The sequence below is a fragment of the Calidris pugnax genome, unplaced genomic scaffold, assembly GCF_001431845.1.
Source record: "Calidris pugnax isolate Ruff unplaced genomic scaffold, ASM143184v1 scaffold273, whole genome shotgun sequence".
Classification (NCBI taxonomy): domain Eukaryota; kingdom Metazoa; phylum Chordata; class Aves; order Charadriiformes; family Scolopacidae; genus Calidris; species Calidris pugnax.
Window position 1 is genome coordinate 10,913,592 of NW_015094508.1, and position 19,907 is coordinate 10,933,498.

General features: G+C 38.6%; 1 protein-coding gene across 2 annotated transcripts in view; it reads left to right on the forward strand.

Annotated features, from left to right (window-relative positions):
* The window catches only part of IL6ST (interleukin 6 signal transducer), a 33,696-nt gene that overhangs the window by 403 nt on the left and 13,386 nt on the right, over positions 1-19,907 (forward strand). Inside the window, exons 1-7 of one of the 2 annotated variants that reach the window (XM_014964939.1) lie at positions 58-118; positions 7,433-7,513; positions 8,627-8,938; positions 10,733-10,865; positions 12,123-12,283; positions 12,625-12,776; positions 14,896-15,055. In XM_014964939.1, coding sequence (XP_014820425.1) covers positions 7,447-7,513; positions 8,627-8,938; positions 10,733-10,865; positions 12,123-12,283; positions 12,625-12,776; positions 14,896-15,055 — 985 coding nt within the window. In that variant the 5' untranslated portion in view covers positions 58-118; positions 7,433-7,446. Of the gene's footprint in view, positions 1-57; positions 119-7,432; positions 7,514-8,626; positions 8,939-10,732; positions 10,866-12,122; positions 12,284-12,624; positions 12,777-14,895; positions 15,056-19,907 lie in introns of those variants that run through there. The other variant, XM_014964940.1, reaches the window with a different exon arrangement.

The following is a 19,907-nucleotide window of genomic DNA, read 5'->3' on the forward strand; positions in this document are numbered from 1 at the left end:
GCGTGACCGGGCGTGGGGCCGCGCGTGCGGGACGGCGGCGCGATGGCGCGGGGCGGCGGAGCCGTTATTTAGGGGCTGGCGGCGGGCGCGGGGCGCCGTGAGGCGGCGCCGGGGCCAGGTAAGGGCCGGGGAGGGCTCGCAGCCGTGGGCGGTTCCCCCTTTCTCCTCGGTCCCCTGTCGGCTTCCTCGGCCGCCTCTTTAAACCCCTCTCCCTCAGGGGCGTTCGCCGGCGGGGGCCGCGTCGGGCCCGTTCTTCTTCTCCTCCGGGCTCGGCGGGGCGGGGCGTGCGCCGCGGGCGGGGAGGCCGGGGCTGGCGGATGGGCGCTCCGCCAGGGCTGACTGGGAGGTGTGTGGGGGGAGGACGGCAGCTCTGTGCCGCTCGCTTCCCGAGCCGATCCCTTGCCTTCCCCGTCATCCGCGGTCCGGCTGCCGCCCTCCTGGGGCTGTGAGGGGGCGCGTCTCGCCCCCTCTCGGCTGGCGCTGAGGGAGCCGGCGCGGCGGTGGCGCTTGAAACGCAATATGGCCTCGCCCGCTGGCTGGCCGCTCGGCCTCCTCGGTGCGGGGGCCCGAGAGGCTGTCGAGGGGTCTCTTCTTGCCGGTAGTACCAGCTGCTGGGGGTGCCCCGCCCGCGACCCTTCCCCTCTCCCGCTGACCCGCCGGGTGGGAGCGAAGATGACCCCGGTTTTTCTCTAGTGCGGTGGTTGTTAACGCCGACAGTCTCAATTAATAAAGTTGCCGCGATCCTCCCTGGACCTATGTCTTTAGGGCTTTTTCAGCTCTCTGATAAACTTGGGCGTATTATCGGCAGGCGTTTTCTCGTTGGGAAGCGTTGCTCTTTGTGGCGTTCACCACAAGTGGTTTAATCCGGCTGCCTGTAGACCAGAAGGTAGAAAACTGGTGGCCTTGGCAGAAGGGCACACTTTGGTTTACATCTGATCCAACTACCAGAGGGATTGATTCCCTGAGGAACTGGGGAGGAGTGGGCACAGTGGCCTGCCTGAGTTGTCTGCGAACTTGTGATGTGCTCCTGAGCTCCAGCCATCCTTGCAGTGGGTCTCTGATGCTCTTCCTAAAGAAGAATGGTGTCATTATTGTCATCTTGCAGATGATGAGGCTGAGGCACAAAGGAAAGCGGTCTGCCAAGTGTGCTGGCAGTGCAGAGGAGAATAAATCCCAGTCTCGGCTTTCATCCTTGTTTTAAGCTGACTAGGTGAATGCCAGCTGGTAGCTGCTTATTACTTCTGAGGCATTTCTGAAGGAGAAACCTGGTAGTAGAATTACGTGGGGGTTATAGTTCTGTCATCCATGATCTACCCTGATACTGAAAAGCGGGGAGGGGGAGGAGGCCTACAACCGGCATACTTTTGGGAGTTCTGGGCTTTTTTCTTTCACTCTCGCTTCCCTTGTAGGACATTAAATGTATACTTCGCTTCTTTAATACTGTTTGTTACTTTAAGAGGAATAACGATATGTAAAAGATAATCTGTTGAAAGCGTGTAACTTAGGAATTTAATAAACTTTTAATCTGTATGTTGGTGTATCACAATAGGAAAGTAGGAAAGGATGATGAAAATCTGTCACGCTTCCTAGAAGTAAAGTGGTAAAAATAAATATTAGTCTCTTGTTTCCATGTCTAGAAATGTGTTCTCTTCAAGGAAAACCTATATATATACTCTTTGGGATGACGGGGGAAGATGCAGACACATCTGTAAGTCTGTACACAAAATGGAGATAAGCTGTCTCCCATATTTGCTTCTCTGGAGGATTAACACTAGTGCAGTTGTGTGAAAATAAATAAACCTCTTGGCCAATTCTTTTAGAATGATTCTTATATTAGCAAGAACCATCTAGAGAACCAGCATTGGTGGTTGTCAGTCTTAAATGTTTGACTTCAAGTTGAGCACATGGAATGCTAAGACATTACTTTGTATAAATTCATTTGTTTTTTAGACTAAGGCTACTTGCCAGTTGCAAAAATAATAAATCTGAAATATTTCAGAGAAAATGATCTGCAAATTTAAATAGGTACCAGAAAGAAGAACTTAAATCTTGAAAGCAAATATTTGGTGCCTGTAATGAAGTATTTGAATCATTTTAACCTGTGCCCCTTTGTTTGGGTTTTTTATTCTGAGTGCTATACTAAAACCCCAAAGGGAGAAGCCTCCTTCAAGAGGCAAAGGAATGAGTAATGTCAATAAATGACTTACCGTTTGGTGAAAGGGATAGAGGGATTGTTTGTGTGTAGGTATTTTAAATATGAAAATTAATTTCAGAATATTCTGTGTGTATAATGTTACGTAAGATTTTCAGGTGATTTTCTTGAAGGTGTTTGGGGTTTCCAAGAAGGAAGTAAGCTTGGAGGAAGGAAGGAAGCTTGCAGATTAACTGCTTTCTAATTAGGAGTATTTAGACATTGAGTAATCAAAATTCCTTGAGAATAGTTAGAGCTTTTAGATGGGCTTTAAGTATCACCTGTCTTCTTACAAAACCTCAAGCAGTAGCTGCTATGTGTAATATCACTTTATGTACTGATTGCTTCTCTACTTGCCAGAGCTATGTGGATTCTTAGTGAGAGATTAATGCTTGAAGCTGTAAGATTAGCTCTTTTTTTTTTTTTTTGAGGAATTTCTGGAAATCCATTTGCCAGCATCCTTTGAGCTTTTGTGATTGGTGTGATGATGAGCCTTAATAGACCTAACACCTTCCTGTGGTGGTCGTGGTGTTACCTGTACTTCCTGACTTGAAAGCTGGCTTTGCTGGCAAGAACATGTTATTTTGACTATAGTCTCTTAAACTGAAATTGTCATTTGTAGGTCACTTGGACGGTAATTCTCACCTCTCTGAAACTGAGAGATAGTAACTCATCATATGACATATACCAGTATACAATTTGGGGTGATTGTAATTATTCATGAAATAAGATGAATTTGTAAGACTTCTCTCTGTTGCTCAGAATAAGTAATGATATCCACTATGCATTAATGACTGACATTTATTCAAAAACTGTTATTCATAGGTTAGTCATAAGACTCTATTCTGTTGCTATGCTTTATGCATATAAAGCTTGATTTCAGGATCATTATTAGCTTTTTCATAGGATACTGCCTGAAGGATCACTTCAGGTTCCAGGCATAAGGGCTTAGTGCTTTCCTTTCAAAATTGTAGCAGGATGTAAAGAATAATGGAAGTCCCATATGATTTAGAGATTAAATGTGGTGGTCTCAAGGCATATAGATTTTGTATGTCTGTTGTTACTGAAGTAATCACAGCATTTTAATAGGTTTTTTCCTCTTAAGATAACGAGTTCTGTGAGTTAAGGACTGTTACCAGCAGCGGTTCTAAATTGACCGTGTTGTTTTTACTGTGTAGTATTTTGACAGACTAATCCTTTGCCATTTTGGCAGACTTAATTATGAAAGTAACCTGATGAACTTTTAACATCAGTTTCTTTCTCTGTCCCCCTTTCCCCCTTCACTCAGTTGTATATAACAACTACATCACATAGATACAATGTTGATTTGGCTTTTTTCTTTTTAAACAAAAAGCTTTCCAACTGACTGGCTGCTTCAGTATTAGTTCTGCATGGGATTGAATTTAGATTCCTAATACGCTATACCAGTCTGTAAAACAGAAGACTTCGGGCATTGCTGCATAATTGCTGAAACTACTGAGTTTTTTGCTGTCCAGACTTGCAACTTACTCTGACTCCAAGTAGTTAATAGTGAACAATTGCTGTTTAGCAGCATTTAATTTGAATAATGGCACTATGTTTTGAAGTTTTGGTATAGCTTATGTGCAGATTTTATGCACAGTCGGCACCAGAGTGCCTTTACATGCTCAGATTAGAAAACACTAGTTTCCATGGAAGTTTTTTCCTCACTCTAATCTGAAGTATAACTCCTTGTTTTGTTAGTTACAAGCCCCACCATATTTTTTTCCTTTTTTTTTTTAGTTTAAGACTTTCATATAGACAAGGTGGATGGAAGTGCTTACTGCAACTTTGGTTCTTTCTCCTAGAATTAAATTTCAGTTAAGAATCAGTCTTGTAAAAGCCATAGACTAATGTTTTAAAAAATTGCACGCATTAGAAAGGATTGCCATAGCCCCTTTGAGTTTGGAGGTGTGTAGTTTCAGTCTCCTTCAAACTTCATTGATCAGCAGGGGGGAAAAAGTGAAATACATCAGAACAGCCTAAAAGCAGATGTATGCTGAACTGTAGCATGATTTTGACACTAATCACAGCCAATTGTTTCCCATACTGTGGGCAGGTGGGCATTCTGCTTAACTTTAGATTGCAGGTAACGGAGCGTGAGTCTCAGTTCTCTTGCCTTTCAGGAGCCAAGTGCGGTGGAATAAGTACTGTAAAATGCGGAGGGTTTCTTTGCTCCCTCAAAACAGATACCAGCCTTTCTGAAGTACTAGGTAGGGATTTGGACTTCAGCTTCCCATGTGTAGATGAATATGCTCAGGACAATTAATATGTATTCCATATCTGGAAGACAGTTAAATATGGAAATGGCATTTATTTAAAAAGATGAAGTCATCTTATTTTGATTTCTTATGAAAAAAATTATACTTTATAGCAAAATATGTGATAATGTTATATGACTGTTTTCTTCTTTTGAGTTGGTTATTGCTGTTTAAGTGTTGGCTTTTATGTTCCTTCCGGTGTTTCACAATATATTTCATTATATTATTGTTCACTATTTTATTAATCTGAGCTATACTTAATATGACTTCATATGATTTTAGTGGAAATACCATTTGACCTGAAATAAATCATTACCAAAAAAGAAAACCAGTAACAGTATAATGATGTAATACTTAGCTTAGCTGACGCTGTCATTATTCTAATGTAGTACCAATCATGATACTATATGGGAGAGAACAATCTTTAAAAACTTTCCTTTACGTCTTCACTCTTTCCTCTTCAGTGTGGAAGCTGCATCTGCTGTTGTTCTGCAGCTTTTGCCAATTAGTGGGGAAGCAGAGCTGCTGCTTCTTTCCACCTAGCTTGTAGTTGCTTTCAGGGTTTTCCTGAGTTTCAGATCATCTGCAACTCAAATTGTTCAACTTAAATGACTTAAAAGTCTTTATTTTTAGGTAAGGTTAATTTAAAATCCTTAGTAGAGCACAACAAGTTTTAGGTAGGAAGCAGTATTTCTGATAAATGTTAAAGTCAAGACACTAAAATAGATTCCTGTGTGCTAATTTTATTCAATGTCTGAAGACCTAAATTAAAAGAGAATATTCTTCTGGGTTAGATTGTATTCACCATGTGAATTTAGTTAAATTTGGGAAACAAATTGGGATTTTAAAAATGCAGAAAGGCATTTTTAGGTAGTGGAAGACTTTACGTCCGTAATAAGCAAAAAATCAATTGGTTTGTTCTCTTGCTATACGCTTGTAATAAATATCTAAAGATGTATTGCACTTAAAATTGTATAATGGTTTTCATACCCAGGCCAATGAAAGTACTTGAGTATAACATAGAAAAAATTAATAGCTTTTTGATTCTCAACTCTCCATATAACTACATTCTGATTTTAAATAAATCTTGTTATTTACTTTAAAAAAAAAAACTGAAGACCTAGTGACAAATATAAAAGCTTGGTAATATAATTACCAAATCATCTAATTGGCAATATTCTAATATAAAATTTCTATATAGGAAATTTTGGTGGACTTTGAGTAATGAACTGACAAGTATAGATGCAAATAAGGATACTGCTGGGTGATTCTCATGTGTTATTTTAGTCCTAACTGAACCACCTCTATGTTGGTGAGCCTTACAAAGACTCTGCTATAAAAGTGCTAGTTGTTGGTTTCTAATTCTTGTGAATAGAAACTCTCTTTCTGTTATACTGTTTACCTTGATTTGGTTTTTTGTGTTTGCTTTTTTAAAAGAAGTCTTAGATATGCTGGTGCCTAAGGAATGAGGTTCTAGCTTGGTATTGATACCTCAGTGCTAAATGTGTTGTCTAGTTTTATTAAGCAGTATGAAATGCCTTGGATCTTTCTGTCATTATTATGAAGTAAACTACATGCAACCGAAACAACAAAGTATTTTCTATCATAAATTGCAGTTTCTTTTCCTTCTGTTAATAGTAAATATAACTTTTAAATTTACCTTTATAGGGAATACTATGGAATTCTTTAAAACTTCTTAGTGAGTTGCCTACTGTAGGGGTAAAGCTCAGAATACCAATTTCCAAATAAGTTTTGTCAGGTCAGTAACAGTAAAATTTCAGAAGCAGTGTTGCTGTAGGCAATTTAATCTCGAATCTTAGTAAACCTAGAAATTCTTATGTTTAGTTTCTAGCTATAAGAACAGTATGAAGTCTGTTTCTAGAAAACAGGCTGTGGACTAAATGCCCTGTTTAACTAAGGCAATCTACCTATTCCTTTAAAGAGGCATAAATGTAACTAAAAATAACACAGCTGATATGCTTAGTAGAAAATGGTCACTTGCTTTTGGTAATTTAGATGCTTTATGACTGAGGGTTGAGAAATCCAGAGGAGGCTTTGTGGCTTCAAAACAACTGGAGTGGAAGCTGCACTGTGAATGCTTCAATTCCTCTAAACTGTTTTGTAGAAACAAAAAAGAGAAAAAATGAGATCTGCTACAATGCAGAAATAAATAACATTTTAAAAGAAATTTCCAATTTCTGAGGAATTACAAACTCCCTTGTAAGGTTTTGAAGAGTTAGTAAAAGCTTTTTCTATAGTAGCCAGCAGTTCTTGATATGGAGGTGTTGTGTTTCATAAGTCTTAAATGTATTTTAAGTCACTCTTTTGAATGAGACACATGGTTTTGTGGTGAGTTGTTCTGAACCTTTGTGCAAAGCATTTGTCAGTGCCTTTGAAATCTAGGTAAGTATGGTAACCGTAACCAAATTCATAGGGTTCTTTTTTTAAAACCTGACCTGTGGTGTTACACTCTCTATTCTAACTGAACCTACCAGAGAAGTACCAGTGAAGCTTGTCTGCATATATGACATAAACACCTTAAGCTGATGAGTGTTGTGGATGCCTCATCCCTGGAGGTGTTCAAGGCCAGGCTGGATGGGGCTTTGAGCAGCCTGGTCTAGTGGGAGGTGTCCCTACCCATGGCAGGAGGGTTGGAGTTAAGGTCCCTTCCAACTCTAGCCATTCTATGAGTTCTTAAATTTGTAACTAAAAAGACTGTAAACTGCATCAATTGTCTTAAGTAGACATTCAGATTTAGTCATATTGTCATACTGGATTTTGTTCTGCAAAATGGAAACAATATGCCCATTCTTTCTCTAGAGTGAGAACATGCTAACTCTTTCAGGAAAGTAAATGTGTATATCTGAGAAATTGTCATAGGTCAAATACAAATCTGAATTTGTCAGTGATCTAAAGTGAAGAGTAATAGTTTAATTTAACTAATAATCTTTCTCTGTTACAGAGATTCTGTGCAGCATGTTTTCTGGGTGGAACTGGGTGGCCCATGGCTTATATCTGCTCTTGAATTTTTGTTCTCTTAAAGGTAAGATTTTGTGTCTCAAACACAAGACATTTGTAGAACTTCTTTAATCAGATGCTTGAAGCACATACTTGATTTTTGTCTAGATACTTGTGCAGTGGGGGTAGAAAGCAAGGTGTATTAACATAGAGAGACCTGGTTTATCGTCTTGATACTATGGTAAATAATGCATGTTAAACCAATGCTCACTTCTTCTATTCATTGCTCATCTATGTACAGAGATAGCAAATGCTTTGATTCCACTGATGTCACTGAATCTGGTCACTGTAGCAAACTGAAGTTTAATTTCACGTATGCCAAATGGTATCTAAATGAAAGCATGTCTTGGTCAGAGTAAAGGCTGTTAAAACAGTAAGCTACCAGTGAACTAGTGTAGTAGGCTCTGTGATCAAGTTAAGAGTTACTGTGTAGCAATTTATCATCTTCAAGATGGCTGTTGATTCAAGGCAGCATTTCAGTCATCTATTTCACCTTTAAAACTTGACACGCTTCATGTGCCTCTGTAGCAGTTGTCAGTTTTAGTGCTGTTTGGAAGTTCCTTTGTAAAAAGAGTACTATCAGATGTGCAGAGTTCGCTGTTAATTCCCAAATACCCTTACTGTGTCCACAGTGAAGCTTTTGAAATGGACAACTCAAGTACTTAACTGTTTGCATGCAATTCTTGTAAAACTAGTCCACCACAACAAAGACGTACGCTTATCACAATTAGTTGTTGTTAACTTTCTCAACAGAAAATAACCTTTTTAACTTCAAGAGTAACCTTAAGTATATTACGTTCCTCCTTCAAAATACAGTAAACGTTAAGTCCTTTCCTCTCTCTCTAATAGCCCCTGTTTATTAACAGAGCTTTTTTTTTGCACAGTAAAACACTTTTGCAAAGCCTGGGGAACACCACACTGATTTTGCCCCTTAAATTCCTTACGCTTCATTTGCCCCCTAAAATGCTTGGTGGTCCATTAATACACTTCAGTTTTATACCTGTTAGGTATACCTGTCAACTCATTTCTTGCTTAGACACATGTAGTATTTTTGACACTACGCTAGTGTTGTATCAGCAATATTGATTATGGAATGCTCTGTAGTTTTTAACAAAGATGCAATTAATTTTCTTTTTAGTTTCAGGTGGACTTGTACAGTCATGTGGTCACATCATCCCAGAGTCTCCTGTATTGGCCCTTGGTTCCAATTTCACAGCATTATGTATTTTGAATGAAAGTTGTCTTGACTTTGGCAATATCTATGCTAATCAAATTATCTGGAAAATTAAAAATAGAGTGGTACCTAAAGAACAGTATCGAGAAATAAACAGAACAGTTTCCAGTGTCACATTTAATGACACTTCTTCACTAGCTACTCCTCTGACATGCAACATTTTAGCAGATGGACAGATTGAGCAGAACATTTATGGAATTGCAGTTACAGTAGGCTGTAAGTACCATTTTTCTTGCCTTTTATTCTGATCTTAAGAAAATTGCTGCTGAGAAATAGAGAAGAGAATGCAAACAGTAGAAAATGTTCACTTTTGCAGACACTTATTTCTGTTTCCTCGATTCTTAGATAAATATTTAAAAACATTGTCAAATTACGTGCCATCAAAGCTGGTAAATACACACAAAATAAAGTTTTCTGAAAAAACAGAAAATACTCTCGGGTATTTCCCTGTTGAAACAGGAAGACAGACCAAAAATTTTGAAGCAGGAAGATTTAAATTACAGAAAGATGTGAATTTAACTGAAATAGGTCCTGGAAAAAATCCCTAACTTTTCCGTTTTTGCTTCTGTTTCAGTGTTGAAGGAAATGAAATAAACTCGTATGTCCTGCTTTCATATTAACACTATGAAATTAATGTTTTCTTCATTAATGTACTGAGAAATATTTAGCCCATCTGTATCACTAAAGCTAGCCTGAACTGCTGTACAGATGGAACATACTGTTTGGATTAGTCTACCTTCATGCATAAGGAAGTACCTATATATTTTAATATATATAAAACAATTATAAACTTCCCTTATTCAAGCATGGTAGTACTTGCATAGTTTTGAGCAAGTGCTCTTTGAGAGAAGACTGAGGTCTCAAGAAAGTAACATGAATAACTTAATATACTACTGCTTAATTAGTTGGTGGACGGTTTGTAAGTGCCCTCGATAGTGGAGTGTGAATGGCTGATGAATTATGTTGCCTCCTAGTGTTGGCAAAAGGTATTGCAGTTGTTGCATACTCTGTACCAAAGGCTGGCTTGCGTTCACAATTTAAACTAATGTGGTTCTAGTTACAGAATGCTTTCACAGAAAAACAATGTTTTCTATTTCAACTTCTGATGAGTAAATTTCTTACCAGAAAAGATGTTACATGCAAAATCTATGGAAAGGTGAGGACAGATACTCTATCCTAAGATGGTAAACTGAATTAGAGTACAGATAACATTCTACACTTGAAATTCATGTATGAGTCTTGAGATGCATTTGTATATAAGGCCTCTGTATTTTCATTTTGTCAATTAAAGAAAAATTCTGTAAAGAATGAGAATAACAGGCTTGAGAACAATACAGCTCTTCAGGAACAGAACTATAAGTTTCATAAGAGATTTCTGTTTAAAACGGCATTCTTCTTGAAAGTAAATAAGATTCTTAAAGTATATTATAGTTTTGTAAATAGTGATATTCTAAAAGCTAGAAATAAACTCTGTGTACTATGATTTGAATTTAAAAAGTAAAAACATAGTTCAGCTGCACTACGTGAAAGTTTGTTATGTGCTACTAAAGTGCATTGATGAAGATCCCTTATGTTTCTTGTAGGTGTTCAGAGCTAAAGCATCCTTCTTCCATAGCTTAGTTGGGGGAGAACAGACCTATTGCAATTGTCTTAGAGCTCAGGTTATTGGCAAAATCAGCACATGCCAGTCCAGCATTTTTTCTGTGTGAATTAAAATGGATTTAGATGACAGATGGTTGATACCGGGTGTTCTGCCTCAAAGAATAAAAAACCTTCTATGTTACTGTCAGGTGCTCGTTCCTTATATAGCCTACTATTTGTCAGAGAAGCTGGTTACGCTTCTTGTATTCCATTGCTGGAAGGTATCTAGCACTTCTTGCCCCCTCTGTTAGTAATCAATCTGACTAAATACTTCTGATGTTCACTGAAATTGAGCTGATGGGACATTTGGCATGATTCTTACTGGGTTGAAATGGATATATAGATTAATTATTAACTCTTTCTGTACAGTGCCTCCAGAGAAGCCCAAGAACTTAAGTTGTATTGTGCATCAGAAGTCAAAACTCGCATATCCTATGACTTGTACCTGGAATCCTGGAAGACATACTTTCCTAGACACTCACTTTAGGTTGAAAAACAGATGGTAAGTAGCACTCTATAGAATATCTAAATAATTTTGAAGAATATTCGTAGGCTAAACCAAACTCCCTTGAAATTCCTTGATCCTTTGGAAGAGTTCTTAACTTAAATCCAGTTTTCTGAAGCATTGCTATTTATTTTGGGGGAAAGGGAAGAGTTAAAGAAATTCACATTTAAAGTAATTCTAAGTCAGACTTGAGATTTTGCTGTTGCACTTGTTTTGGGGTAACAGCTATCTCATGTTTTACGTCCTTCAAATACATGGATTAGTGTGGCTTGAGTGCAATGCACCTGATCATTAGCTGACTAGACCCAAATTATTTTGAGGTTTTCTGTGTTGGCTGTTCTATCCCATACTAAACAAGTAGAAGATGTCCCTGATTGTTGCATAAGGGTCATGCTAAATGACCTTTAAAGGTTTCTTCCAGCCCAAACCATTCTATGATTCTAAGTAGGGAAACCAACATAAAGTGACCGGATTTTGTAGAGGTGTTATCTACTCTGTACTGCCCAAGAACTCAGAATGGTGTTTGTCCACAATTAATCCTAACGTGAAAGCTGCAGCAAAAGTATTTCTCCTGTGAAAGCAAATTAACTTAAGTACAAACTCTTCAAATGGTCTCTCGTAGTTTAAAATGGGCAGAATTGTTGCTCTACTTTCGAGACAGGGATGACTGCCTACAGCTTTCCATCTACCTCACTCTGCTGAAGTGTTTTAGTAACAAGTGTTGTAAAAAATATGGATAGGTAGAAAACCTTAATGCTTTGCAACTGTGATGCCCCTAGAACTGCTGTTAGTGTAGCAGAAGGTGATGAACAGAAATGATATGTTGCAGCTGTAACACTGTACTGTTGAAGGGTATACAGGTAATATTCACTACATCATTTAATGCATTAATAAGTGTCTAGTTACTAACCATATTGCTTTTGATTAAGTGTATCAGTACTTGATATTTATTTTTTAAGCTGTCAGTTTTTTATACAACTTTATAGTTACAGTACTGTGGCTTGTGCTTTTGCAGTTATGTGACTTGAAGTCAAGAGATTTTATTCTCATTTCTGTTCTATTGTCATCACGCATTTGTGGCTGAACAAGCGGTTCTGATCTCTTCACCTTTTCTTCCCACCTGTCTGCTTACAAAGATAATGGCAGAAGGGAAATAGACAAGCTAAACTGATCACTCTGATCTACTTAAAAAGATTTTCTAAAGGAAAGCAAACTTACTGCTTTGTACCATGTTTTTCCTTCTCTTTTATTTAGGCCACAAGATGAATTTCCTGACTGTATACGAAAAGATGTAAACAATTCTTGTACAATTAATGATGTTCAGTTCTTTGTTAACCTGGAGCTCTGGGTAGAAGCAGCAAATGCTCTTGGGAAGGCTGAATCTGATCACCTTGTTCTTGATCCCATTGAGATTGGTAACTATATGCCTCTTAAAGCTTTAGTAATGCATAACTGCTGCTTCTGTGCATATTGTGGAATCGGTATGTTAATGTTTTTTCACTTTAAAAATTAATATGGCCAAAATATTGTTGACTAGAACTTGAACTGTGCTGGACAAAGGTAGGTAAGGTGAGAGATTTGATCACAATTCAGATAGTGAGTTCTTGTTAAGTAGTCTGCTTTAAAGCCAGTGTGAAGTAGCAGCCATTTGAGCTTGTGAAAGGCTTTTAATGGTAGCATTACAGCATAGCGTGCCAACTGCTAGAGGCATGGTGAAATACAGCTGTAGAGATGACTCTAACTACTTCTCTTCTAGTTAAACCTCTGCCTCCACACAACTTATCAGTCAACTCAGGAATACTACCTACTGTTCTGAAGCTTTCCTGGGAGAATCGGATTTCAGGAGCTGTGATGCAGCTGAAATTCAATATTCGCTATAGGACCATTGGTGACACGAACTGGATGCAGGTAATGTTATTAATGTCCCTGTCACTCTTCTGCTGTAACCTAGCCATTTGTCAAATGGCAGCTAAAGTGATCATCCCCCTGTACTCAGCACTCGTGAGGCTGTACTGTTAATACTGTGTTCAGGTTTGGGCCCCTCACTACAAGAAAGACATTGAGGTACTAGAGCGAGTCCAGAGATAGGCAGCAAAACTGGTGAGGGGTGTAGAGGACAAGTCTTATGAGGAGAGGCTGAGGGAACTGGGGTGGTTTAGTTTTGAGAAAAGGAGGCCAAGGAGAGACCTTATCCCTCTCTACAACCACCTGAAAGGAGGTTGTAGCGAAATGAGGGCTGGTCTCTTCTCCCAAGTAACAGGACATAGGACAAGGGGAAATGACCTCAAGTTGTGCCAGAGGAGGTTTAGATTAGAGATGAGGAAAAATGTCTTCACTGAAACGGTTGTCAAGCATTGGACCAGGCTAGCCAGGGAAGTGGATGAGTCACCATCCCTGGAGTTACTTAAAAGGCATGTAGATGTAACACTTGATGAGGAAAAATGTCTTCACTGAAACGGTTGTCAAGCATTGGACCAGGCTAGCCAGGGAAGTGGATGAGTCACCATCCCTGGAGTTACTTAAAAGGCATGTAGATGTAACACTTAGGGGCATGGTTTGGTGGTGGACTTGGCAGTATTAGGTTTACAGTTGGACTCGATCTTAAAGGTCTCTTCTAACCTAAATGATTCTATAATTCTGTACAGTATGGTTATCCTGAATACATGCCTTAAGCCTGATGCAGTCAAGGAGCTGGAAAAGAGTAAGGAGTATGCCTTACTTCAGTGCAGTAATATGTTCATGTCGTCAAGAGTTGCAGTTTTTTCTTCTACATCAGTCTATGGATACATTTTCAGTAGCTTCTCAGTTTTGCCTCTCTTTAAGCCTTCTCTCAGAGCAGCAATATCCCAGCAACAACACTCTTTTCATCAAGATCTTCCCGTATTTTGTTTCAATACAGAGGTCAAAAAGTATTCTGAATTTTGTGACTTGTTGGAAGGAACACCACTTCTGACTTAGCGAAATACGGTGTTTGAAGCAAATAGTCATAAGTATTTGTGTTATGCTAACATAGTGTATTCCTTTGGAGTAACTGTTTGAGCTTTAGATGCAGAGATTAATTATTACGGTCACCTGTACTGATATTTTAAAAAGCACTGTCCCACACAGCTTATTCTGCAAATCCAGGATCTGTTGATACATTGTCCTTTTAAGTCCCTTTAACTTTTGTCCTTTTAGCATGAGCACAAGACTATTGAAATAGTAACTTTAAAAACAGTTAGGTTTGCTTAGCTGTGGTGAAATTTGACTACTTGGACAATTCTTTGCATTCAGGATTAACCTCTTGAGTGTCCTCCATGTGTGTTTAATCTGCGGTTATTTGTCTTGCAGGGTAGCTGATTATAAAAGCCCCTTAATTGCAAGTGGAATAACATGTGATAGTCAGTGTGTGTCTGTATATCTATAGATTATAATCTACATCACACATCTGTTTCTGCACATGTACAGTAAGAATATTTTCTGGCATTCAGTTCCTGATCTAAGATAAAGTAAAGAGCTTGTGAAAAGAAACTAATTTATTAGCAAAAGTACAAGGTACTCTAAAACAAACTATTTCCACTGTCAGTTAAGAAACACCATTCTATATCAGTGGGAGCAATGATCCTGGATTTTCTAGCTTTGTAGGAGGCTTCTAGCACAGGTATCTTGCAGTCGATAATCAGGCAGATAACCTAGCAAAATTCTGAAATGTAAGGTAGAATATTACAGATCAGTAAGTAGAGGAATTATATGGGAAGGAAGGAGAGCTATACGTAAACTAATTAAAAAAGAAAACAGAATATGAGAACTGCTTACCTATTCTAGTATATGTATTGTATCATACCTGGTAAATACACACGACTGTGACTGATCCCTTACCAAATCATGGTTAAGAAGTGAAGCTTTTGGAAATAAGATGGGACTAAAACTGTTGTTTTTATTGGGTGCATATGCAGTTGGGACCCCTCTTGGATAGGAGCTGTAGTAGCACAGAAGTCAGCTTTACAATTTTTGACCAGTGCCTCTAAAATATTTCTTCCATCTACAGGTTCCTCCTGAAGATACAGCTTCACAAAGAACTTCATTCAGTATTCAAGGGCTCAGACCCTACACAGAGTATGTCTTTTCAATTCGTTGCATGAAGGAAGATGGAGTGGGCTACTGGAGTGACTGGAGTGAAGAGACAACTGGGGTCACCACTGAAGATAGTAAGTAATATATGAAAGTAGGTCACTGACTTTCAAAATTGCTCAGCAATTTGGCAATAGCCAGCTGAAATTGTGTATGCTCACTTGAGCTGTCCAATTATATGTGCAACAAGGCTCTCCTGAATTACTTTTAATGATGACTGACTTGACCCATGCATTCCATGCATGGGGCATGAGAATAGCTTCCCATAAAGCTAGTCTAGAGGTGCTCCCTGAAAACAGCTAAAGCAGGAGGTAGGGAAGAAAGGTGGATATCAGCTCCACCATTAACTTCCATGGGCTGCAGGGATACAGCCTGCCTTACCATGGTCTTCACCGCAGGCTGCAGGGGAATCTCTGCTCCAGCACCTGGAGCACCTCCTCACCCACCTTCATTGACCTTGGTTTCTTCATAGCTTCTCTCTCTCCTGGTTGCTCACACACAGGTTTTGTTTTCCTTCTTATATATGTTATCCCAGAGGCAGTACCACCATCACTGATGGGCTCAGCCTTGGCCAGCGGTGGGTCTGTCTTGGAGCTGGCTAGCATTGGCTCTATCAGACATAAGGGAAGCTTCTGGCAGCTTCTTGCAAAAGCCACTCCTGTAGCCCGCCTGCTACCAAAACCTTGCTATGTAAACCCAATACAGGTACATGGACTTACTCACAAACCTAGTAGAGCAATGATATGAATTAACATGCATATGGAAAGTGTAGCATCTCATGCACCAAAGCATCTAAATTAAACACTGTGGTTTACTATTAACTTTCCCAAGGTATTCTGAATCTACAACACTGTCTTGCTTGTCAGAGTCACTTATAGCAGCCTCTGCACTCTTAGCCACTTGTTTGTAGTACACACAGCTATCAAGAGTCCTGCTGCTCATCACTGATATGGTTGTCACCATGAGAAGCATAAGAAACAGAATGCCAACTGTAAACTGCTGACTTAAGCAAGATTGAATCTGTGTGGAAAATGGGAAATGGTTTTATTTAGGCTATATTGAATGACAAAATCACTTTTTCTGTAGAGTTTCCTTTCTCGATGACATAATTTTTGCAGTTGTTATCTTGTAGATCTGGGCTTGTAATATCCTGTCCCTTTGCAGTAGGGGTGAACTCTGCATTGCTGGTATCATGATATAATGCTGAAAACTTCTTAGCAGCAGGTTTTGGAGAAATAATTTGGATCATGTTTAGTCTTGCACAAAAAGACTTTGCAAGCGGGATATGTATAACTTCAGACTATAAACTGATTACTTCTTAAGATACACAAAACACAGCAAACCACTAGGTTAAGCTTCAAGCTTGCAGCCGTGGGGGAAAAAAGAAAAACTGCTTAAGAGCCTCAGTCAAGTGTCAACCTTCACTGTTTTCATCAACTTGGCTGGCCTTTCAACTCCTTGTGATGCTCCAGTCATCTCTCTCCACTGAACTATATGCTCTGCAGGTGTGCTGCATCACCCTGAACTCATTTGTATTCCTTCAGGATAGCACTGAGACACTGCACTTGGTGTCTTCTAAGATCTGTGTGCACTGCAGTCCATGGCATGTTTTTTAACTTTATTGATTACTTCCAGTTGCTCATGAACACATGCATTGCTTGGAAATGTGCTGTGACGTTAAAATAAAACTCACTGTGTTGTTGATTTAGTATGTTTCACAGCTGATGGAAGTCATTGCAGTATTTCCCCACTATAGAGACCTTCCTGCAGGATTGCTCTTAAGTAGAGAGACTGCCTTCTGGCATTGAGTTGTGCCAAAACTATTAGTTGAGTATGTTTAGAATTTTCTGGTACTACTTTTTTTTTGGCTGTTTTGTTTTGTAGCATTCCATGACTTAGCAATTGTTGCAGCAACTGTAGATTCGTACAAAACAGTTGCAAAACAATAACTGAGCAGTAATTGTTGGAACGCTGACATTAAAATCACATCCCTGCATTTGTTATGGTATGAAAAAATCCTGTTCTCAAATAGGGATTCCTACATTTTTCATTAACAGAACAAAAATACATGCAGTGTATATACAAATACAACCTCAACCTGTGCATTTATTTAATTTGCTTTCCAAGTAGGTGCTAGGCTTTGATAAATAACTTTTCTGTGGTATGTTTTCCTGTTGTCATTCATCTGAATGGCCCACTTAGGCTGAACTGGAACTAATTTAATGTCTTTAATAGAAGCTTGAGGGGTGCTATCTGGTATCTTCTTGAATCTGAACCTCTGTTGGTGTCAGAACACCCTACACTAGTGTCTTCTTGCTAAAGGTAAAATTAACTAATTCCAGCGTGCAGTAAGCTTTTGAGGAGTATCTGTGCCATTAGTTGTGATTCACTGCAAATATAAATTGAGTCTTTTTTCTGCTGGTAGAACAGCATTTTAACAAATTCTTGTAGCTACCCTTCTTAATGGTAACAGGACAGTCACACTTTTTCTGTATAGCTTGCTAATCAGAATTTTTTGGTATTGTAGCAATGAGTTGACAGTAAGTTTCCTATTTCGAGTTTGCTTACCAGAGATGTCATCACCTCTTGCAAATACTTAGATGTGCTGGCACATTTACAGGGTAGTGAGATAACTTCCATTGAAAAGGATCTCATGAGGGCTGTAGTTCCCTGATCCTTTTTCAAACAAATATTAAGCTCAACTTCAGGTTGCCCTTCTTGGCAAAACCTGTACCAAAATCTTGTTCATAGATTTTTTAAAATTTATTTTTTTTACTGTACAGTTGCCTATTAGAAAGATTAAATGAAACAAGCGGACACTGGATACTTAAGTTACTTATACCATTATTAATGCCCTCAATCAAATTATAAAACCATCTTTTAGATGTTGTGCTTTTTCTAAGACTGTTTGACCCATATCCCAGAAAATCCCATGTCTGCTTGCCTTCTGCATTCAAAAGAGTCGGTGTTTTTCTCAGTAGCAAGATACCGAGATAAAGGTGTATTTACCATGACTATATTCAGGAAGCTCAAATTCTGTATTTCCATATGGTTTTATCCAAGTGTTATGTTTCCAAAGTGTCAAGTACTGTAACTATAAAGTGAAAGTTTAAACGGAATCCTTAAATGCAAAGTCACAAATGTACAGTCATGTAAGTGTCCTGGCAATTTGAAATCTTTTGGCAATTGTTTTACTACCTAATCCTTATCAGGAAGCATTTTTTGAACCTCCAAATAGTGACTGTAGCCAAGGATCTTCCTATCTGGCAGACCAGCTTTGCTGCTTAGCTATGTATGTTACAGTAATATGCATTGTGATTTCTGGGGATTCTAGAATTAGTGAATCACCCTGAAAAGGATTTGATTTTAAAGGCCTGTTTGGTTTCCTCCTGTATCATCAGTAGCAGCAGCATTTGGGAATCGCTTGCTGATTTCTGACTTTAAAGAGAATCCAACTATGTGGAGATTTTATGTCTTGTTTTTCCGGGAACTTGGTTATTATCAGTTAGAAACTTTTCTCTTCCAGTTCTAGGGTTGTGTGGAGTGAAACTACTTTAGCTTGATCCCATTTCCGTTTCATTTCTACTTTGATAGCCTGTAAGATTGGCTTTGTTTCTGGTCTATACTGATCCTACCCCATATAGAGCCAACGAATGGACCTTCAGTTTGTGTGCTTAATACCCAGTAGGGAATGTATTCTTCCCTCTAATTACTACAAATACTTTGTAATATTTGTTTAGCTTCTGATATTTTTTTTTAGCCTGTTTTTTTTTTTTTTAAATGTGCTGTAGCCTTTCCTGCTTGCACTTTTCCTCGTCTCCTTTGTGTAATATCCTACCTGTTCCTCAGTGCCTTCCAAGGCACCCTCTTCTTAAGCAGTCTGTTCAGTGCATCATTTCAGTGCATGTTTTAAAACAGAGTTAAACCAATGTAGGTTTCATTGCCAAAACACAACTGTGCTTGGAGCTGAAATGCACTGGATCAGAAATGCTTCCTTATTTATCCTGAGTTCCCAGTAATGAGTTCTGATTGAATTCACATCATCTTATATGTGAGAAGTAAGAAAAAGATTGTAGTATATACCACTTGTTTAAACAAAATGGAATTTAAGTATATATAATGGCATTGCTTCAGCTCTATGCAAAATCTGCTTTCTCTAGGGGAGATATTGTAAACTGTTCTTTCAATAGTCTAGTCACTTCTTTTCAGCTCCTAATGACAGTCGAGTTTTGTTTTCTGTGGTTACTGTGTCAGCCTGAGCAATTAGGATTTCAGAACTGCCTGCCTATTTAGACTACATTGCTGTTCTGCTGTGGTGACTAGTTTTGCAAAAATACTGCTATTAGTGATTAAGTACCCATGTCTTAGTTTTGCCTTAGAACAAAGGTGTTATAGTAGGAAATTAACGAGACGAGCCATGTTGTATTCATGATCTAGCCAAGATCTAGGCATTTGTGACATAGGCAAAACATACAATTGTTTCTGTTTCATGTGAATCAAGTCAGCCTACTCAAATGAGGTTGTTAATATTGTTTGCTCCAATTTCCACTTGTCCGTCCCTCCTAATATAAAGAGGGATGCACACTCTAGACTTGATACTGTTTTTTGGAGGTATAGTAATTCATTATTTAATATGTCATTAAAATGACACCCAGAGAAGATAGAGTCTAGCAAGATTATAAATGTACATATATTTTAAGATTATATATCTATTAGGACTAAGGTCCTTGCAGAGGTTTGGCCAATTTTTATTGCTTTATGCACTGGAATAGATTGATTCATTCTACTTTGAAATTAATTTCATAGTGGAAATACCCCTTGATTTTTTTTACAGTACTGACACCAGAAAAAATTGTAGTATTGTACAAAAGTACTACAGTTCTATTACGCTTTTTAGCATAAAGGAAATAAGAAATGTGGGGAATTCTG